This window comes from Zalophus californianus, chromosome 8 (assembly GCF_009762305.2).
Source record: "Zalophus californianus isolate mZalCal1 chromosome 8, mZalCal1.pri.v2, whole genome shotgun sequence".
In the NCBI taxonomy this organism is placed as follows: domain Eukaryota; kingdom Metazoa; phylum Chordata; class Mammalia; order Carnivora; family Otariidae; genus Zalophus; species Zalophus californianus.
In genome coordinates this window covers 16271120-16294358 of record NC_045602.1, presented here as the reverse complement: position 1 = coordinate 16294358, position 23239 = coordinate 16271120, and the positions used below count along the sequence as shown (strand labels likewise).

Here is a 23239-nt window from a genome sequence, read left to right as displayed (position 1 = left end):
TATATATATATATGGACACTAGGTCAATGTGAAATACATTTCATATTATGGGTCAGTCAAAACATTTAAAAACTGCTATAATACAGAATGAGGTTTCTGAATCTCAATTTTTAAGATAAGTGCTCCTTTTGGATACTTTTTAAAAAGTTAGTTATATCCACTTGCTTTTATACTCCTAGTCCCCCTTCTTAATCATCTTTTTTTTTTTAAGATTTTATTTTTAAGTAATCTCTACACCCAACATGGGGTTCAAACTCACAACCCTAGTATCAGGAGTCATATGTTCTACCACCTGAGTCTGCTAGGCACCCCATTAATTATCTTTTAAACTGAACCTTTTTGAGCTCTTTTAACTTTAAACACACCCCTTTTGTTATTTCCTCACCCTCACCTTGTCTCCATTATTTTCCAGAAGAGACGGCTCTGGCAGTTAGTACTTTATGGTAAATGGTATACACAGTGATTCCTCGAAACCAGCAGTCGTCTTGTCTCTAAGTACTGCAAATGAATATTTTAAAATCTTTCGTAGCCTTTGCTAAGTTCACATTGGCATACATTAGATTCGGAAGTGGCCTTAAAATCACCATACTACTTAAAGCCCTTCATTTTTCTTCTGTTGCTTTTGGGGGGTAAAGTCCAAACTACTTAACATAACCCAGGAAGATGTTTATGGGTCTTCCTTCTGTTTATAACTAGTTTTGTCTTGTCTTGCCCTTTAGTCCCACTTCATCCTACCCACTCCTTCTGAAGCTTAAGTACCCCTTCTCTCTATGCCCATAGCGCTTACTATGGCTATATTCTAATTGCCAATTTGCTTATTTGTTTTTCTCATTAGATGGATTGATTTGTGAGGACAGAGGTTATCTGTCTTCCTCACTGGAATCCCTAGCTCATAGTATAGCTTAATAAAAATTGAATGAAAAACTACTGTTGAACAATAGTAGTTCTAGCTCTCAACATTTATCATGTGCCTGTTGTGCTAGTTCTATATAGTCATTTCATATTCAGGACCATTTAATTCTCACAAAAATCCTCTTAAGACGTGGTGATACGCCTGTTTAAAAAACGAAGAATCTTAGAGTCAGGTTGTGTTACATGCCCAAGGTCACTCATTTAATCAGAAGTTGAACCATTATACAGTCTCTTCCCTCACTCCAAATTTAGTGTAGAAATGATTTTACCTAATGAAGAAACTCATACTTTACATTTTCACTCATTATTTCCTCCCTTTTTAAATACAGCTGGTGTATTCTCAGCAGGCCTTGCTCCAGCTGCATTTGTGCCAAATCCATATATTATTAGTGCTGCTCCTCCAGGGACTGATCCATACACTGCAGCAGGATTGGCTGCAGCAGCAACATTAGCAGGTAACTTACTCTTCATCCTTGTTGCTTACTATGGATTTAGTTTTAATTCTGGTATAAGCTTTATTTTTGTCAATTTGAAGTTCCTAGGAAAATGAAACATTTATCTAAAATGAACTGAAGTTTCCAGAGAGTTAGTTTACTACTTTTCCTATTGTAATGCTAGGAAAAAGCCTAAGCCTGGTAACTCTTTTCCTCATGTACATAGTTGATTTATATTTCAGTTTTGTAGTTTCAGAAATCTTATATCAATCATAAATCTTCCTTTTTGTGACTGTTTCTATCGCCCACAGAGACAGTGCAAAGTCAAGTCACTTCTCATAAAATAAACTGGGGGTAGGTGCTATAAATACCCATGTCAGGGAGAGTATGAGGTAAGGAGCTTCAGCAATCTTGAGAGAATGAATATCTAGAAAGTAGTTTATTTAGCAGTATTAAAATGTGCAAGCCAACTGAGGGGCAAAATGGAGGGATGGAGTTGGAAAGAACTTAACTGTCAAAAACCTGAAGCGACCACTCAAAATCTGAAATGAAAGCCAAAACTATACAATGTTACATGTTAGTGGTATTGCAGTAAAGCTGGGAAAAAAATGTTTTTAAACCCAAAACTATATTGCTTATTTAAGTAGGGAGAGTTGTGTGCTGGTCAGGTGCTATCCTGTTAAGCAAAGCAATTTGTTGATCTTCTGTAGGGTTATGAGGAGGTTATTTTAGGCTGAGTTGGGTATAGAGACAAATGAATGAGTCTTAGGTATGGGTTATTATGTTGGTCACAGAGGCAGAAACAGGGTAGTATCAGCCACAGATGCATGTTCACTGGAGTGAGCCTGCCAGTTGAATTTCATTAACTCTAAGACTACCATGATTTTTTTTACTTTGTTCACTGATGTGAATTGTCAGTAAGTGCCACTTACTGCGAGTTGTTATCATGACCATAGAACAGTTACTTTTCCTAAGAGTTTGGGACTTTTTTTTATACTCAAGACTTTGTTTTAAGAAGTAAAAAAATAAATGTTAGTGTCAAATTCTTGTTTGATAGCTTGCTTAGACTGAAACTAACCTGTCATATTCAGTAGTGTTTGGTGTAGATCTGCATGTGATTCCATAAAGAAGGGATGAACTGTCTTGGTGCCATTTAACTGGATGTTAGTATGTAAAGTTCTGGTGTATCATACGGTCTGTGGAATCAAAAGAAGCCCCTTTAAGAAATTGTTAGTTTTGAGAGTAAGTAGGCATTCTGGACTGAGGCTTTATGAGACCAGTGCTACCTAGTAAAATACAATGTGAGCCAGATAATGTAATTTAAATTTTTCTAGTAGCTACATTATAAAATAAGTAAAAAACATGAAATTAATTTCAGTGTTTGATTTAGCCAAAATACCTAAAATATCATTTTAATACAATTTTAAGTTACTAAAAATGTTTTACACACACACACACACGTGCAAAGTCTTCAAAATCTTGTGTATATCATACTTATAGCACATCTCAGTTGGGTTATCCACAAGTGGCTTCTGGCTACTGTTTTGGGCAGACAGGTTTTAGGTAGATGTCTGACTCTTGTTTTGATAATGTATTCTTCCTTCATAAATCCTGTTAATAGTTCTCATTGTAGAAATACATTTTATCTTTAAATTTTTAAATGCTTTTTACTTTAGTTGATTCAGTACAGTTGTGTACTGGGCTCTATTTTTCTCCAAAACAAAGTAAAACCAAGAGTTTAACTTTATAAAATGTTAAATAGCTATACTAAAATCATACCAGTGGAATTTTAGACCATCTTTATTATATCCGTAATCATGACATCTTATTCATCAGCTTAATGATGGGGCTATATGTGCATGCTATTTCCTCTCCTGGAAGCAAATTTATCTTAAATAAATAGAATAGAGCAATAACAATTCATTCTGTTTTTCCTACTTTGCTTTCACATGTCTTTGTCTGTCTGTGCTTTATATTACCTAGTTCTTTCTTGTCTTGACTCGCTAGTCCCATTTTCCTAACCATATAAACACTGAAGTTTATTTGTTTTCATGTGATTTTCAGTTGTTTTGGGAAAATTGTGACTAATTCTGTTTCAAATGTGAAGAATGTGTTTAATAAAAACTTAAAAATATTTTTAAATTCAAGATTTACAATTCAGGTAACAGTTGTGGCAAGCTTGGTACCAGAATGTTCCCTAGTTTTATGTTATAGATTGCAAAGAAAAAGATAAAAGTGTTTTTATTGTTGTAATTCTTTTCAATAGTCAGAAAATGATCTTTCTTAAGAGAATTTGAATTGAACATAGTAAATCTTAAAATTTTATGATGTCTAATGTTCCCTGAAAATATTATGTGTTTGCCGGTGTCAAACCCATAAACTGGCATTCAGTAAATGTTGGATACATTGCTAAGTATCCTGTCAATTCATTGGTCCTCTTGACATTAGCTTTACCATCTCCACTAAGGCCGCTGCTGTCACTCCTGAATACTTTCTCTTTTAATAAACATGCCTGAATGAGACTGTCCCCCTAATAGAATCAGAAAAAAATAGAAAGTATGTAGCAGATGTTAAGTTTTTACTTTACAACTAAAGTAAAAAGCAGATTATAAGGACATTTGCTCTAAGTCTTATACACTGTTCTTTTTATGATCTAATGGTAACTGACCTCATTTATCTATAAAATGTAAGTAACTTTTTTTTTGGGGGGGTGGGGTGGGGTGTGGGGTTTAGGTCCAGCAGTGGTTCCACCTCAGTATTATGGTGTTCCGTGGGGGGTGTATCCAGCCAATTTATTTCAGCAGCAAGCTGCAGCTGCGGCAAACAACACAGCAAATCAGCAAGCAGCATCACAAGCTCAGCCTGGACAGCAACAGGTATAGGCCTGCCTTCATTAAATTAATACCTGAAGAGTCTCTGAAATTGCATGAGTTCCGTGTCAAGATCTGTGTCTTTTCATCTTCTTCAATATGTAGTACAGTACCTAGTATATAATTGATAAAGTATTGATTACATTTTTTTCTAATTATAAGAATTTAAAGATTTGGATGTACTCCATTTCTATGTTTCTGTTATTGAAACTCTTGAAATCTCTAGGAATTTTTAATTTTCTTTTCATCACCTCTTCAAGTGTGGTAATTTTCCTAATTAACACTTCATTTTCTTCTGAGTATTTAAATTACTATTTTAAATATTAGTATATGAGCAGAAAAAGATTAATTACTGGGTACTTTATATTTTTAAGCAAGATGAAAATATATTCACTAAACATTAGATTTAACTTCTTAAAATAGAAAATCTTTACTACAAAGTTGCTGCCGCGCCCCCCCCCCCCCCCCCTTTCCTGGAACTATTTTAATAATGTAGAAACACTATTGATGATTTCAGAATTCTGGTTGTCAATTTCTTCATATTAATACCAAAGAAGCAACTTAATTCCAAGAATAGTGTTACTTGACAACTAAATTTTGTTCTAAATTTCCTTTATATACTTGAATACTATATTGATGTTCTGTTGAAGCTGTTCTTTGGCTCAGTCCTTGTAGATTATACCACAGCATGATTTAATAAATTCTTTCTTAACCTATATCTTCTTTGGGCAAACATGAAAATACCATACTACCTGAACAATATACACACCTACATGTGAGGCTTACTTACACAGGTGGTGTTAACAGTAAATCCCCCTTGTCCTGAATTTCCCTTTCCAGATAAATTTCTCTTATTTTTAGTACTACATTGGTAAGTTAAAGAACACAAATACTAGAAATAATTTCCCCCAAAGGCCTTCTAAAATTTCCATGTTACTTAATAAATTGTTCTAGTTGTGAAGAGCCAGTGATTGTGTTTTTGATTTTAAGTATTTTATATTTTTTCATGCCAAATCAACATTTCATTGCACATAAATATGTTCAAAGAATATCCAGAGACCGTGTGTCATACATAGAGAGTTGCCCAGGATAAATTTATTTATCTGTTACTTTATAATTTCATTTTTAAGGAAATCATTTGTCCTTTGTAGGTTCTTCGAGCTGGAGCAGGTCAGCGCCCTCTTACTCCCAATCAGGGCCAACAAGGGCAGCAGGCAGAATCACTCGCAGCAGCAAATCCAACTTTGGCTTTTGGTCAGGGTCTTGCTACCGGCATGCCAGGTATATAGTTATAGTTAGTTAATTGTAGAAATTTGCATAGGTTTGAAATGTTAAATGTAGCCACATTGAAGAGTGAAAAAAATCAAGAAATGTCTTTAGAGTCTTGCCTACCTTGCAATAAGTTATTTAGAACTCAGATGCCAATAGTTGAAATCAATACTATTCATGAGACTTAACATGAATGGCATACATGTACTAGAATCCTCAGTGCATCCATTTTTTCTTCTGCATATGGCATAAGCTGTAGCATTTTCCCATCCTAACATAGCCCAGAATTCTTGAAGCAGTACTTCAAGAAATAAAATCAGAGTTGGCATGTAAGGTAAAACTTCTATTTGCCATTGCTGCCAGAGAAGGAGGTCACTTCGTTAATATTCAGAAGTTTGCAGCTAAAATTTTCCAATTTGAACATTGTTCCTTTGTGTTCAGCCCATTTATAGTATTTAAACTGTTACTTATAACCTGAATAGTGTCTTTGAAAATATGCCTTTGAAAGCCTAATACAAAGAAAATTATAAAAATTTCTTCCCATTGTCACACTACAACTTTCAGAAAGGGCCAACAAAATACATTTTTTTGTGAAGTAGGTATTTATGAAACCAGATAGAAAATTACTACTTTAATAATAATGGAAGGAGGAAGGTATTTTTCTTAATCCAATAAGAGCAGCACTTGCTATGTTTTTAAAGTGAAATTTAAAGCTGCATTTGAATATCAGTAGGTAATAGGTCACTTCCTATTCCTTCATTCTCTCCACTCCTAAAGACTCACATTCTCTTTTTTTCCCCCTCACATTCTTTTAAATATGCTGCTTTTTCACTTTTAGTATATGAGTAGTTATATAGATTGCTAATTAATGAAATGTGAGTTCCAGTTTCCATTTAATTGTAATGTAGTTACATTTTCTATTCATATCACTTCGGAAATGTGTTTAATATACTGGAAAATATGTGTAGTTGAGGGTTTCTTTTATGTGTTACACTGCTGAATACTTCTGTATGTTACTTTAAGGACTTCTCAATCGATTGCATTCATTCTGTTTTCTCTGAGATTCTGAGGTCTGATTTTATCATCTTATGTAGCCCTCTGGATAAAGAGAAGATGTTAATAAACTGCAGTCCCTGAAGTACAAATAATAGAATGGAAGTGTTCTCGTTCTTTTTTTTTTTTTTTTTACCCAACCATGTACTTGCTTTGGGGAAGCTGCTTTCCTGGAGCCATTGTGGATTAGAGACCTTTGAAAATGTACAGTGAAGCTGAAGTTATAGATGTGGAGGGACATGGAAACAAGGCTAAAGGGAACTGAGCTGAGTTTATGGAAGACACTGATAAGACTACTCTGGGCTCCTCTTTCTACCCCTTACTTTTAAGCCCTGCCTCCATGATTACTTTGCAGTAATCCTAATATTAACTCAGTAACAATTGCAAAGTATGACCTCCTCTCCTCCATTCTTATTTTTCTCAGTTCTTTGTTGTATTTCATCATATTGATGATGTCCAACTCTTCTACAACTGCTCTCTACCATTACATTACCTTCTGTAATATTTTATTCTCCTGACTTTCCTTTCTCATGCTTTTTATCAGTCTCCCTTTCCTCTTTGTATATCCTTAAAAATGAAAGATAGTCTGGCTTAGTGACTAGATGCTTTGGAGTCACGTCTGCCTAATTGCTGTAGCACTTAGTCATGTGACCTTGGCCAAGTTCCTTTCCTCTTTGAACTTAACTTCCAGTATTGGGACAATAGATACTTTACTTTTTTGTGGGGGAACGTCTGTCTACTTTCAGCTTTCCAGCCATCATACCTATACCAGTAAACTAATTGAGTTTACATCTACATCTTGGATTCTTTGCTGAACACTGAACACATTTCGGCTTTATATAGGACATTACTGTGTGTATGTTTCAGCCACTCCTCAAACTGACAGTGTCAAAAAATGAACTCTCTCCCAGATTTACTTACCTTACTGTTTACTCTATTTCACTATTAATATTAATTCCACTATCCTCTTTTTTCCCAGTACCAAAATAGTTTTATTTTCAACATTTACGAAGTTTAAGTTGTGCTAATTTCTGATACGTAAAAATGCGTATCCACTTAACTAGATATACACACACATAAATACATACCAACATAATTCATATCCATACCAACATAATTCATATCCACAGTAATATTTTGTTTTATCTATACAATTTCAATCCCGTTCAAATATTTCATCTTTTATGATAAACCTAATCTGTTCATGAGAATCTTCATTCCCTCTGAGGTAAGGAATATAATCCTGGGTAGAACTGGGATATGGTACTGGGATGGTCAGAACTGCTCCTAGCCCATACAGGGTACCTTGGTACAACTTAGGAAAGAAGCCACATCGTCTGAGTAGATACGGCCATATACCCATAAACTAAGCTTGGTGAGTGGAGCCTGATAGGATTTCAGCTCTCATTGCTTATCTCAGCCAGGTCCCCTTGTATAGGACACAGCCTGCATGTAGGAGGCCATCCTAGAGAGGGCTGCTCAGTGGTGGTGCAAGCAGAAAGTGATCAGGCCACCTTTGTACAGCTTTACTCCTTGCTCCAAAAGACTGATCTAATTTGGCTGAGTTTGGTCAGATGGGGGTCTCTTCTTCAAACCACTAATGCTAAATTAATTCAAGACAGCGGTCTCCTTGATGGAAGATCATTTTCACGCTTAAGTGTGCAAATGGCTGTGCCATATGCAAGTGGACTTTCAAGCTTTAGTCTTAAGAAAACAACCCAGTGTGAATTCTTGACTCCTAAAAATTACGCTGTCCAGCTGGCTATAGGGGAGCTATGCAATTTCCCTCTTTTAAGTGTCTTTAGTCTTGAAGTACAAACTGTGAGGAAGGCTTTTTCCAAAACTATTAAGATGAATTCACCACTTGGAGTGGGAGCTCAAACCACTGCTCTCGGAGCCTCGGCTTGGCCGCCTTTACCCAGGAATAGTCTGGACTGTCTGAGGGGAGGAAAGAGGAGCCAGCAAGCAACCTCAGGCCTACAGGCCAGAGGACCAGGGCCATGGACGTCCCCATCTGCACACCTCAGCAAGGCAGATGCTTGGTACCACGCCCTCGAGGCTGTCCACTATCCTCTTGAACTAGAAACTTTTGGTTTCAGCCTCTGTATCATCTTCAACTCTTGATTTTCTTCTGTGCTCCACATTCAGTAATTTGTCCGTTCTGTTTTTTTTTTTTTAAGATTTTATTTATTAGTGAGAGAGAGGAACAGCATGAGAGGGGAGAGGGTCAGAGGGAGAAGCAGGCTCCCCGCTGAGCCAGGAGCCTGATGTGGAACTTGATCCCAGGATTCCGGGATCACGACCTGAGCCAAAGGCAGTCGTTCAACCAGCTGAGCCACCCAGGCACCCAGTAACTTGTCCGTTCTTAATCATTCTGTCTCCTGTTCATTTCTTTTCATCTGTGCTGTTCTTGTTCAGCCTCTTCCTTACCCTCCCACTAACTGTCTGCCTTCAGTCTTTTCTGTTCATCTTTTTATTCTCCTTTCATTTACCTTTCAAAAATACAGGTTAGTTTATACCGTTCTGGTTCTTAATACTTTTAGTGATCTAATCCCAAACTATCTAATTGGTAGTATCCTTCTACAGTGCTATGCTTTAACACATTAGATCATATACTGACCCCCAAAAATGCTTGTACTTTTATGCCTCTGGCCCTAGCTGATGACTTTTCACTTAGAATACCTTTTTGTACATTTTAAGCAAAATTGAGATATATAGAGTTTAACATTTTCCTTTTTTTAAACTAGCTTTATAAACATTGTGTAATTAGCTTTGCTTGTCATCCTTTAATATCCTTTCCATGATGCCTTCCCAAATCTTCCTTTCCCAGTGCTTTTTCATCAATAATTATCCTTTCTTCTCTGTTCTGTAGCACATAACTTGACCTGTCTTTAGTACTTCTATCTGCCTTATTTCATTTAGCTATTTGATTTATTTTCTCAATTCTGCACTTATTTTTACCATGTTTAAAGGTAGAAAATGTCTTAAAATTAAAGTGGAACAGCTTTTTCTGTTTCTCCCTGAATGGCAGTTAGTAGATCAGTGTCATGTCTTAAAACAAAGTGGCATCTTAGAATTAAGGAAATAATACATTACACCCTCTACTAGATGGTACAGGTTTTGAGTGTGGGGACCATGTCTTTTTTTTTTTAAGTCCCTGGCTCTTTTTAGACTCTCTCAGTAGTAGAAAGGTAAGTACAAATTAGAAGCTTTTGAATTGAATGATCATGAAAATGCTAAAAATTAAGCTTGTGAACTACACCTAAAACAACAGAAGACGAATATAAGAGGCTCAAATGCATACATTAGAAAATAAGTTTCTACTTAGGAACTATGAAAGGAAGAGAAAAAACCCAAAGAATTGTAGAAGGAAACCAAATAATAAAGATGGGAGCTGATGTGAATGAAATAGTTGGCAAACATACAATAAAAAGAGTCAGGCCCTCTGATTTTGCTTGATTCGACGTGCCGGCGGGCGGCAGGGCTTTTCCGTGGCCCCGGGTGGGAGAGATGAGCATGCTCAGGCTTCAGAAGAGGCTTGCCTCCAGTGTCCTCCGCTGCGGCAAAAAGAAGGTCTGGTTGGACCCCAACGAGACCAATGAAATCGCCAATGCCAACTCCTGTCAGCAGATCCGAAAACTGATCAAAGATGGGCTGATCATCCGGAAGCCTGTGACTGTCCATTCCTGGGCTTGGTGCCGTAAAAACACTTTGGCCCGCCGGAAGGGCAGACATAATGGACATTGGTAAGAGAAAAGGTACTGCCAATGCTCGGATGCCTGAGAAGGTCACCTGGATGAGGAGGATGAGAATTCTGCGCCGGCTGCTCAGAATCTAAGAAGATCGACCGCCACACGTACCACAGCCTGTACCTGAAAGTGAAGGGGAACGTGTTCAAGAACAAGCGGATTCTCATGGAACACATCCACAAGCTGAAGGCTGACAAGGCTCGCAAGAAGCTTCTGGCTGACCAGGCTGAGGCCCGCAGATCTAAGACCAAGGAGGCTTGCAAGCGCCGTGAAGAGCGGCTCCAGGCCAGGAAGGAGGAAATCATCAAAACTCTGTCCAAGGAGGAAGAGACAAAGAAATAAAACTCCCTCTCTTTTGTCTGTACATAAAGGCCTCAGCAAGAACACAGATCAGTTACTCAATAAAACCAACCTTTATCTGCTTTAAAAAAAAAAAGTCAGATTATCCCAAAAGTTACTGTCTTTGAAAGACAATAAAATTGATAAGCCTCTGAGAGACTTATAAAAAAAGATTTAAAACAGGCATAAATAGCTAGTATCAGATAAATAATCATTGGAAGCTATTAGGAACAATCTCCCGTTAACAAATTGGAAAATGTAGACAAAATGGACAAATAAATACTGAAAAATGTAACCAAACAGACTTGAGGATATATAGAAAATCTGAGTTCATTACTATTAAGGAAAACAGTTAAGTAATCAAAAATTTTCCCCCACAAAAACTTTAGGCCAGCATAAAACTTCAGTGGTGAATACCAGGTATTTGAGGAGGAAATAATTTCAATTTTTAAAATTCTAGAGAATAGAAAAGGACAGTGTATGTCCCAAGTCATTTTACAGGACTAGGAAAATCTAAATACTAAAATGTGTCACATTCAGTGCAATCCCTGTCAAAATCCCACCAGCATTTTTCACAAAGCTAGAACAAACAATTCTAAAATTTGTATGGAACCACAAAAGACCCCAAATAGTCAATGCAGTCTTGAAAAAGAAAAGCATAGCTGGAGGCATCACAGTTCTGGACCTCAAGCTATATTACAAAGTTATAGTCATCAAGGCAGTATGGTACTGGCACAAAAAGAGATACATATATAAATAGAACAAAATAGAGAACCCAGAAATGGACCCACAACTATATGGTTAGCTCATTTTCAACAAAGCTAGAAAGAATATCCAGTAGAAAAAAGACAGTTTCTTCAACGAATGGTGTTGGGAAAATTGGACAGCCACATGCAGAAGAATGAAACTGGACCATTTTCTTACACCACACACAACATTAAATTCAAAATGGATGAATGACCTAAATGTGAGACAAGAAGCCATCAAAATCCTGGAGGAGAACACAACAGCAACCTCTTGAACATCAGGCCATAGCAGTTTCTTACTAGAAAAATCTCCTGAGGTAAGGGGAAACAAAAGCAAAAACGAACTACTGGGACTTCATCAAGATAAAAAACTTCTGTATAGCAAAGGAAGCAACAAAACTAAAAGGCAACCTTCAGAATGGGAGAAGATACATGCAAATGACATCTGGGGGTTAGTATCTAAAATCTATGAACTTATCAAACTCAACACCCCCAAAAAACCAGATAATCCACTCAAGAAAGGGGCAGAAGACTTGAACAGACATTTCTCCAAAGAAAACATACAGATGGCTATAACAGACACATGGAAAGCTACTCAGCATCACTCGGCATCAGGGAAATACAAATCAAAACTACAATGAGACACCACCTCACACCTGTCAGAATGGCTAAATTTAACAATACAGGAAACAACAGATGTTGGCGACGATGCTAAGAAAGGGGAATTCTCTTAACACTGCTGGTGGGAATGCAAACTTGTGCAGCCACTGTGGAAAACAGTATGGAGGTTCCTCAGAAAGTTAAAACTACAACTGCCCTGTGATCCTGTAATTGTACTGACTAGATACTCGCCCAAAGGATACAACAATACTGATTCAGAGGGGTACTTGCACCCCAGTGTTTATAGCAGCAGTATCAACAATAGCCAAACTATGGAAAGAGCCCAAATGTCCATCGACTGAAGAATGAATAAAGAAGAAGAATGGCTTCTACTCAGCTATTAGAAAGAATGAAATCTTGCCATTTGCAGTGATGTGGTTGGAGCTAGAGTGTATTATGCTAGGTGAAATAAGTCAGCCAGAGAAAGATACCATGTGATACACTCATATGTGGAATTTAAGAAACAAAACAGATGAACATAGGGGAAAGGGGGGGGAAAGGGGAGGCAAACCATAAGAGAGCATCTTATTGATAGAGAGCAAGCTGAGTGAGGGTGGGTGGAGGGATGGGTATTAAGGAGGGCACTTGTGATGAGCACTGGGTGTTGTATATAAGTGATGAATCACTAAATTCTACTCCTGAAAACCAATATTACACTATATGTTAACTGGAATGAATCTGTTTATTTATTTTTAAAGATTTTATTTATTTGATAGAGACAGACACAACGAGAGAGAGAACACAAGCAGGGGGAGTGGGAGAGGGAGAGGGAGAAGCAGGCTTCCCACTGAACAGGGAGCCAGATGCGGGGCTCGATTCCAGGACCCTGGGATCATGATTTAAGCCGAAGGCAGATGCTTAACGACTGAGCCACCCAGGCGCCCCACTAACTGGAATTTAAATAAAAACTTGAAACTTTAAAAAAAAAAGAAACTTCAATATTAAGAAATAGAAATAAAAACATCTAAATTTACATCGGTTAGAAAGTCAAAATTATTCTACTGTAATCCTTAGTCTTCATCTCTTCGTAAAATCTGCTTTCAGATTACAAATCCTTAGAAATATCCAAATAGTTTGGGGGGGTGCCTGGGTGGTTCAGTCGGTTAAGCGTCTCCCTTCAGCTCAGGTCATGATCCCAGGGTCCTTAGCAGGGATCCTACTTCTCCCTTTGCCTGCCACTCCCCCCTTCTTTGCGTGCTCTCTCTCTGTCTCTCTGTCAAATAAATAAAATCGTAAATAAACTTCTAAAAAACCATCAGTGTCCAGATATTTTTTAAAACAAAGATAATATGTTGCATTTAGAAAATAATGTAAAACCTGTCAAGGACCATGTATAGATAAGGAAAATTACAGGCCAATCACACAAATACGGATTTAGAAATTCTAAATTATATACTAGCAAGCCAGATCTAGCAGTATATAAGCAGGATAATATATGAAGAATAAGTTGGTTTTATCCCTAGAATTCAAGAGGAACTTCAGGAAGTCACATAGTGTAATTTGCCACATTAAAAGATTAAAAGAAAGCAATCACAGGAACTTAAAGCCTCTTTAGCAAGTTAGGATTAGAAGATAACTTAATATGCTAAAGGGGGAATTGACACCCTCCCCCCAATGGATAACAAACTACCTCTTTATGGGAAATACTGAAAGTTTTAAGACTGGGAACAAGACAGGGATTTTTATTTACACTCAGCATGTTAGAGACCCTGGCCAGTGCTATAACATTAGAGAGAAATGAGAAAATTCTGTAAAGAAGAACTAAAAATGTCATTAAGAAAAAATAATGACTATATTAAATGAATCTTTAGATAAAGTATCAGAATTAAAATGTTCTTGTTAAGGTTTTTGGATATGAAAATCAATTTAAAAATCTTTTCTGTTAACAGCGTACTGTTTGAAAATGAAATTTTAAAGATTTTTAATTTATTTGAGAGAGCGAGCGTGAGGGGTTGTGGGGGAGGAGCAGAGGGAGAGGGAGAAGCAGACTCCCTGCTGAGCAGGGAGCCAGATGCGGGGCTTGATCTCAGGATTTGGAGATCATGACCTGAGCCGAAGGCTGATGCTTAACCATCTGTGCCAACCAGGTGCCCTTGAAAATGAAAAATTTTAAAGCTAGTTACTTAATAGTAGTAGCAAGTACCTATGACTAAATTAAAAAAAAGTGTGCATGATTTCTATGGGAAGCAGGTTTGCTTGGACATTAAAGGAGACCTAAAGAGAGACACCTCTGGACAAGTAGGTATTTTAAATATGTCACTTCTCCCCCTATTAACCTGTGGTTTCAGTCATTCACAGTCAAAATTGCTAACACATTCTTCCTATGGTATTTTGACAGTTGATAGAATAATTTAATGAAAATACAAAGGGTCAGTCAAGATGAAGCCACAACACTCCTAACAAAAATAACTAAAAAGGACTTGCTGTATTCTGAATTATTCTGGAGTCAGATTTACTCTAAAGCTGCAGTTAAATGCATGGAGAGAGAAACAGACCGGTGTAACAGAATAGAGACCCCAAAGGTGAGATCCCCAAAGAAATGGACAGCAAATAGCAAAGAAACCCTACAAAGCTGTAAGGTGGGGAATGACTTGTTTTACAAGAAAGATGAAATGAAATTGGTTGTTTTGGAAACTGAACCCTAGCCCTGCCTTGTGTTCAGTAACCAACTCCATTTGGATTTTTAGACCTAAATATGAAAAGTGGAATTTTAAAGCTATTATAATACAGGGAAATTTTGTTATAAAAATAAAGGAAATAATAAATTTGACACCATCACCCCAAACATCACCATAAAGAGAATAGAAGGTCAGGCTAGGAATGGAAGAAGATATTTGCTATATATTAAAATTGTGAAAGATTTAGATACAACATAAAGAATTCTAAACTAGTAAGATAAGGCAGCCCAGTAGGAAAATGGGTAAAAGATTTGAACAAGCCTCTTCGAAAGAAAAATCCAAATGCCCAATTTGCATATGAAAAGATCCTCAGCCGCCTCAGTATGGGGGGAAAATCAAAACCACAACAGATTACTTCTGCTTATCTTCCAGATTAGCCAGATTTAAAAGTCTGAGAATTAAAGACTTACTAAAGTCACAGAGCAGTTGAAACTAATACCAAAGTAGCAAGAGTGTAAATTTGCACAATCGGTGTCAACTCCTTAGATATATACCTTGGAGTAGAGAAATCTGCACACTTAACATACCAAGATACATGTACCAAATTTTTATAGCAGTACTATTGGCAGTGTCCCCAAACGGGGAATGCTGTAAATGTAGAACAGATAAATGCATTGTGGTATCCATTCAGTGAGGTGCAGTAATGGAAATGTATATGTATATGTACATGTACATGTACATATACAATAATGGAAATGTATATCTGTATACAACCACACGAATGAATCATACATGCAAATTTTTGAGTAACCCAAAACAAAAACTATGGTTAAGGAGGGATGCATTTATGGGTGGTAGAGTAGTGTGTAACACAAGGAGAAAGAGGAGATTGCGGTAGAGCAGGGACCTATGAGAGGTAGGGTTCTGGGCAGTGGTTCTGTTTCTTAACTTGGATGGTGGTTACGGTTTTTTTGGTTGTAGGCATTATATTGTACTTTTGGGTTTTGTACTCTTTTTTTTTTTTTTTTTTTTTTTTTAAGATTTTATTTATTTGACAGAGACACAGCGAGAGAGGGAACCCAAGCAGGGGGAGTGGGAGAGGGAGAAGCAGGCTTCCCGCCGAGCAGGGAGCCCGATGCAGGACTCGATCCCAGGCCCCTGGGATTATGACCTGAGCCGAAAGCAGATGCTTAACGACTAAGCCACCCAGGCGCCCTGGGTTTTGTACTCTTATGTGTTTTATTTCACGACAGTAGATTTTTAAACACAAATATTGTGCTTTGCTTAATTGAGTACATTTTCTGTACTTTAAATAAGAAATTAACTCTCAACATCCTCTTTCTCCCCTCTGGCCCTTTTTACAGCAGAACTCCTCAGAAGCATTGTCTGTACTTGTTTGTGGTTCTTTCATTCTTGACTCAATTCACCAGTTTGGCTTTCATCCCCTACCATAATGACTTCCATGTTGCTAAACCTATTGGTCAGTTCTCAACTCTTCTTAATAGCTTTTAGCAGCATTTGACATTGTTGATCTCTTAGCCTTCATTGAAATTCTTTTTTCTTTGGCCTGCAACACATCACATTGTTCTAGTTTTCTTTCTTCCTTACTGGCTATTCCTTCATAGTTCTTCCCTGGTTCCTTCTCTCTCCAACCTCTTAATCTGAAGTTCTTTGTCCATAGATCCCTTTTTAATTTTCTTGGTGATTTCATCCTTTATAGCTCCAGCTTGGACCTCTCTTCCAAAGTCAAGACTTTTATATCCTATTTCGACATCTCCAGTTGGATATCTAATAATCTCTCTTCAGATTTATCACATTCGTTCTCTGAGGAGAGGGCTTGAAAGCTCTGCCTTCCCTCCTAGGTTTTGCCCTATACGTCTCTTTATTTGGCTGGTCCTCCTAATTTATATCCGTTTATAACGAAACTAATTGCAAAACAGAATTATGTATTTAATTAAAAACAACCTTTGCATATGAAAGTGTTGGCTCTAGTGGTGAAGGTAGTGTTTAAACTTAAAACTCTCAGAGGTTGCCAGTGCCTTTTTGCAAATGGTGTCAGGCTGCTGAACCTGAATCCTTGTCGCTGTATAGGACAGCCTTTCTCAACCCTACTTCTGGGAGGGGAGCTTTCCTGCATTGAAGTATCTCTTGTATGTAGTTAACTCCTCTCCTGTGCATCTAGAGTGGTACTTGTTTTATACTATCCTTGGGAGAATTGGCAAAATAGTCACTTTTCTGTTCACAGTAGTTACTTTCTGTTCTGTGGTTAAGATAAGGAATCTCCACTGAGAAAGGCTGCTAAGATAAAAACTTCACTCTTCTGTAGTTCTGAATAGTGCAAATTGTCACCTGTCTTGTGCTTAGGGCTATGATAAAAACTAATGCCTGCGTGATTTTTATTCAAACTTTAGCTTGAGAACCTTTACAAAAAGAGTTACCTTAATGATTTTAAAGTATCTGTTTATATCATGACTTAAGTTTTTAAATGAATGCTTACAAATGAAAATCTAAGGGAATGCTGGTAATGAAGCACTTGGTTTAGAACTTATTAAAATTGCATAATCGACAATTCTTATAGCATTCTATCTCACATGCCTTAAGTCTTTCCAATCTCCTCTCAGAACTAATAGGTAATATTTTTCAAATATCAGTGCTTGATAGCCTATAGTTTCTGTATCGAAGAAGGTACCTTGTTATTCTGTGGTCCGTAAGTGGAAGGCAGCTCTTAAAATTCAGAGAAAACAATTTTATCTACACTCTTAGTACATTTCCATGTATTTAGTAAGTAATATCTTCTCAGATGTGTTTGCTTTTCATATCATAACTAATGATTTTAACAGTTTACGATTATATTTTCTGGTTGATAAAAACAAATGCAGGGGGAAATAAACATGCATGTTCCTATAATAAATGTTTTCATTAGTAAACATTTATTTTAATATTATCTAGGCTATCAAGTACTAGCTCCAACTGCCTATTATGATCAGACTGGTGCCTTAGTGGTTGGCCCTGGAGCAAGAACTGGCCTTGGAGCTCCAGTTCGTTTAATGGCTCCAACACCTGTTTTAATTAGTTCAGCAGCAGCACAAGCTGGTAAGTGTAACTGATGTTTTCAGGGATAATATTTTTCTGGTGTTCTTTGAGATAGTTTAAAAATAGTCTTTTGAGTAGTTTCAAGAAGTATCTGAAATTTATTTTCCAGCAGCGGCAGCAGCAGCTGGAGGGACTGCAACTAGTCTCACAGGCGGCACAAACGGTCTGTTTCGGCCAGTTGGCACTCAGCCACCACAGCAGCAGCCGCCGCCGCCACCAAGCACCAATCTACAGTCTAATTCATTTTACGGGAGCTCTTCTTTGACTAGTAGCTCCCAGAGCAGTTCTTTATTTTCTCATGGACCCGGCCAACCTGGAAGTACATCTCTTGGCTTTGGAAGCAGTAGCTCTTTGGGTGCTGCTATAGGCTCCGCCCTCAGTGGATTTGGTTCATCAGGTAAGTTGCCTTTTAAGATGAGTGTACTCTGCTAAGTGGACATGAGGTATATGTATATTTTTAATAATAAATATTAATAAATAGCTTGTAGCGTAGAAAAGACAGGAATAAAATACTGGTTTATTAGTGTAATTCTGTATGAAAAAAACTACCTCCTGCAAATCTTTAAGTATTTATGAGTGTATTTATGAATGTTTAGCTCATTTCAAACAACCCATCTTTTACCCAGATATAGTACATTTTCCCCTGGCTTTAAGAATTGTATTACTGTAATTTTTGTTTAGTAAGGTTTGTTTGGAGCAATATATTTTATACTAATTACTAGCTCTTCCTTATTCTTTATGTAATAATGATTGAGGAAGTAAATATTTTGCCATCTTAAATTTCTTGTATTTTAAAAAATTGTCTTTGTATGCTTATCAGATATTCTTATTAAATGCTAGTGGTTCATTATGGTTTTTTAGTTGGTATGATATATAAAAATAAAATACAATGAAATGTTCTAATCAGAAGCCCCTAGGAAACTACCAATGTGCTTATCTTTTAGACTAAATAATTTAGCCTTTATCACTAAAAATTCATCTAAAAGGATGTTTCTTCTCATATCCTGGTTTTATATATAATACTTAACAAATTTAAATATGAAGTAAGCTTCACAAAATAATTCACCCACAACAGACTGATTCTGTAACTGAGGAATGACTAGGTGAAGTCTGAAGAGGCCCACATTGACTCCCTATTGATACACCTTGTGGTATCATTCTCTGAGGTTTCCATAGTATTCAGGAAACATTAGAGGAAAAATAACTTTGCCTAGTTCTGTTGGTACAGTTAATTGGCAGCCCTTTCTTCCTGAGGGGCAGGGCAATTTATTCAGACCTCAGGAGATTTTCTATTTCTGTAAAGTTCTAGAATGTTTTAATACCTGCTTCTCATCTGTTTTCCCACCACCTTAAAATACTGTATGCTTTTCTGGTGTGGAAAATGGCAAAACTAACATGGGCCAGTTGTTATTAAATAGGTTTGCCTGTTTTCTAAGAAAGGATCTTCTGAACTTTCAACACTCATAAGAGGAATGGTCTAAAACAGCTATAAACTTTTAGATGCAGAATGCTTTTTTTGTTATAATGAAGTACAATAGGGAAATAATCACAGTTGTAGAAACAAAGTTACCTAAAGAATGGGCACAAGAACTTCTGAGGGAAAATCAGGTGAACATGTAGACTCTTCAATCTTTTAATTTTCCTACTTGAGTTTTTCATTTCTTTTGGATTTCAGTATTTTTATTTCTACCCAAGCACTCCCACAGGACTCATTTTTTGTTTCTAATACAGTTGACAAGCATTTTCCCCCAAATAATCTAACATGCTGAAGAAAACTGAAAGAACATATAACTTTTAAAAGATAAACTTTGTAGAAATAACTAGTTTCTAAACTAGAGATTATAGACTGTAAATGATTCAGAAAAAAACAGAAAAGCTTTGATAAATCTCCTATTCCCTTTTCTAATAAAACATGTCACTGATGGTCGGAATAGATTTGTAGGTCCCCTTATCCAGTTCTTTAAATTCCCATTTGTCTCTTAGTTGTTAAGGTCCTTTCCCCCAGCATTCAGGAACTGGTTGGCATGAACATATTGTTCCCTACAAATACTTCCTGCAGATGCCTCTTTCCCAAAAACTGATCTTCTTCATGCCTCCCTTATTTATAATCATTGCTTATGCAATTCTGACTACCAGTTTGGGTGCCTCTGTTTACCTTGCTTCAGAAGGCATTAGCAGTTGCCACTCCTGGATGCCAGTACATAGCCTGTCATCTTCCCCTTCCTCTTGGACATTTTGTGAGAGTTCATTCAAGTGCCGCACGTGTGTACTCTTAAAACAGGTCTACCCGCTGCCGTTTCAGCACTATGGCAATTGTGAACCTCTATGAAATCTAAAACGATAGTATGGTTATGTGCACATACACACACACACAGAATCTGACACAGTCATTCTCTTACCTATATGATGAAATTATTAACACTTATCAGTGTTAAATACCCCAGCTTATAACACAGTCGCTAGGAAGCTTAGCCATTATAATATAGTAACGAAATCATCCTTTCTATGACCCATTATTTAGAAAGTGTTGGAAGTTTGTAATTTAACATTTTATGCACAGTTGACAAGTTAGTGACTCCACTGTTGGTCTAGCCTTTTAGATATTTTAGGTATACTTTGTTTCATATTTCATAGTCACACTGTTGGAGATAATTTAGGCATATAGTAAAAGTTAAAGGAGCCAGATTTTAGGTTTAAAATAAAACTATTTCTGAATTAGTTTTAAATGTTTGGCTTGGCTTTTCCTTTTTGGAGGAAAATAATATTGCATGTATCAAAACTGTGGGGTTCTTTGGTTATTTGCCAGGGGAATGACAGTGCCACTGCTCTCATTAGAGAGCTGTTGTCTTTTTCCTTGTCAGTTACATTGTTTTCTGAAATAAATAGGAATTCTAATTGTAGCCATGTTCTAGAACAATCACTTTGACAGTGTCCTTTTAAATTAGCATAGTTAATGTAGCATATGTTGACAGTTTTGCCAAAAGCAACTCAAAGAAGAAATATTTATTACATTAGTGTTTATATTTGGTTTTGCTATTAAAATGCATATAGCTGTATAGTATTTCCCTGTTAATGATATCTTAAAATGTACAATTTTCAATAAAACATATGATCAGTCTTTCAGAAACCACACTGGCTGGTATAAAAGGTTGACTTGTGTTTTAATAATTTGCGTCATACAGTGGTGTGAGCCTGGTATTTTTCTTTTATAAGAATCTTGAATTTGGCAAAACCAATGTAATTGTTTTCTATCTGTATTACAAGCTTAACTTGGTCTACCCATCATGTGCTTTGCTTAATTTTTCTCTTAATTTTTTCATTATACCCTAATGACCTACTTAAAATTGACTTATGATTAGAAAACCAAGACCTAATAGAAACTTTAAAAATTCTCTTGAAAAATGTTACCATATTGGTCCGAATACAGAGCTTGCTCTTTAAAAACTTGACAAGAAACATAATATGAAATTCCCTTAGGTGTAAAAGGCATTCAGTTAAAAAACAAAAAAAAGGCCAGTGTTTAGAAATAGGAAAGAAGCACTTGAAAATGTGGCCGCTGAGACTTCAGAATTGGGAGTTTTGAACAGCCCTTTTAAACACTTGGTAAAGAATTTGATTATCCAATGTGTCGATTAACAGATCTTGGGTTATTTTTTTGAGCATGCATCAGTACATGGTAATGAGATTCTACCATTGCTTTATGATTTTGCGGAGTACAAAAGGAAAAAAAGACTAGAAGGTTGAATTTGGGATTAAGTAAAAAGAATTTAGTATGTAGTTCAGTAAGAGATGTATTATGAGAGAATTGTGTATTATCTAAGAAAAAAAAGGCTTATCAGTCTTCACTTGAGTAAGGGCCTTGTAAAACCGGTAGAATCTTAGGAATGGACGATCCCAAGGGGTAAGTGAAAACATGTCTTTGGTGTGATAACAGTAATGAGAGCTATTAATTTTCTAAAAGGACGGTTAGTTTTTCATATCTATTTTATAATTAGTTGTTGAAGGATAGGGAGAATGTGTAATGTGAAAAATACTGAGAAGTTAGTTGTCATCTCTGTTTCACAACTGACTGATATTCGGGCCAATATGGACTTAAAGGACTATGGTTTGAACACAAGCTAGAAGCAAAATTAAATGTGAATGGTGAAGGCAATGTATTATTAATCTATTTATCAGGGTAATCCTTTCTTGGCATTGAGTTGAAGTCTAAGAACCTGATTCCAGAGATTAGGACACTACCAAAATTTAACCTTATTGGAATTTAATCTCTAGCGTCTCCTAAAGCCGACACCTTACAATTCCAGGGTTTATAAATCATACCAGGGTATTAAAGCACAGTAATCATATGTGTCAGTGGTAAATATGTGTGATATGAGTGCTCTGTTAAGTATTTGGTTACTTATTGGGGTGCATTTATACCCTTTTATGATTAATAAGTTAGTTTATATAGTTATCACAGTAATTATCTTCTCCATAATGTTTCTAAAAATAATTATTGTGATCACTTCTGTTATTTCCCAGCAAGAGTTGGGGATAGGTTTTATTCAGTTAACACATGTATGTAATTAGGGTTTTTTTTATTTCTTCTTCAGTTGGCAGTTCTGCAAGTAGTAGTGCCACAAGGAGAGAGTCTCTATCTACTAGCTCTGACTTGTACAAAAGATCTAGTAGCAGCCTAGCACCCATAGGGCAACCATTTTACAATAGTCTGGGATTTTCCTCCTCTCCAAGTCCAATAGGCATGCCTCTGCCAAGCCAAACTCCAGGACATTCACTTACGCCACCGCCATCACTTTCATCACATGGATCCTCATCCAGTTTGCATTTAGGTAAAAAAAAAAAACCAAAACCCTTTTTATTTGTATGTATACATGTAAGTGTGTTTGTGTGTGTGTTTATAATATATGTAAAATATTTAATGTTGGATAAAACATGCCAAATTGCTTTTGCTTTTAGATATTAGCCTTTTGAAAAAGTTCTACTCTTGTGAAAATTCAAAGTGAGGGTCTAATGTACAGTAAGGTAAAGACCCCTATTGTATCTTATGTTTCTTTTATGAAATACAGTGGTGTGTTTTTTCTTGTCTGTGCTTTTGATTTGTGTGTGTTTTAGATCATCTGAAAAGTCAACTGTTTAAACCTGATAGTAAAAGAAATTTTACTGTTGCAAGTTTTTGCACACCTAAAGGAAAACATTAGTCACATAGTTAACTGAAGTTCAAATAATTTAGATTAGTACAATGGTTTTTGCTTTGGCCTTTGAGTGCCTGGCCATTTTCTCAAAGGTTGTATCAGGGTATATGAACTTAGTATGTTTATGAGTTGAGTCTTATGGGTTTGGTCCATATACTCTTACTTTTGAATATGTCGTTAGTTTAAGAAAAAAAATGTTTTAGGCTTGTTATACCCTTAAATTTGGAGCATTTAGAACTCTTGTTTCTATCTATATGTTAAAATTGCCCCCCACCCCAAGATGATTGAGATGGTGGTTACCCTT

The 23239-nt window shown here is 36.5% G+C and overlaps 1 protein-coding gene and 1 pseudogene across 7 annotated transcripts in view; both read left to right on the top strand.

Annotated features, from left to right (window-relative positions):
- Window positions 1-23239, top strand: part of PUM2 (pumilio RNA binding family member 2) — a 102906-nt gene that overhangs the window by 48408 nt on the left and 31259 nt on the right. For 3 of the 7 annotated variants that reach the window (XM_027623700.2, XM_027623696.2, XM_027623697.2), the window contains 6 exons: window positions 1242-1367; window positions 4080-4222; window positions 5368-5497; window positions 17600-17743; window positions 17853-18140; window positions 22336-22572. In XM_027623700.2, coding sequence (XP_027479501.1) covers window positions 1242-1367; window positions 4080-4222; window positions 5368-5497; window positions 17600-17743; window positions 17853-18140; window positions 22336-22572 — 1068 coding nt within the window. The remainder of the gene's footprint in view (window positions 1-1241; window positions 1368-4079; window positions 4223-5367; window positions 5498-17599; window positions 17744-17852; window positions 18141-22335; window positions 22573-23239) is intronic. The other 4 variants (XM_027623698.2, XM_027623699.2, XM_027623701.2 and 1 more) reach the window with 2 other exon arrangements.
- Window positions 10049-10719, top strand: LOC113938309 (annotated as a pseudogene).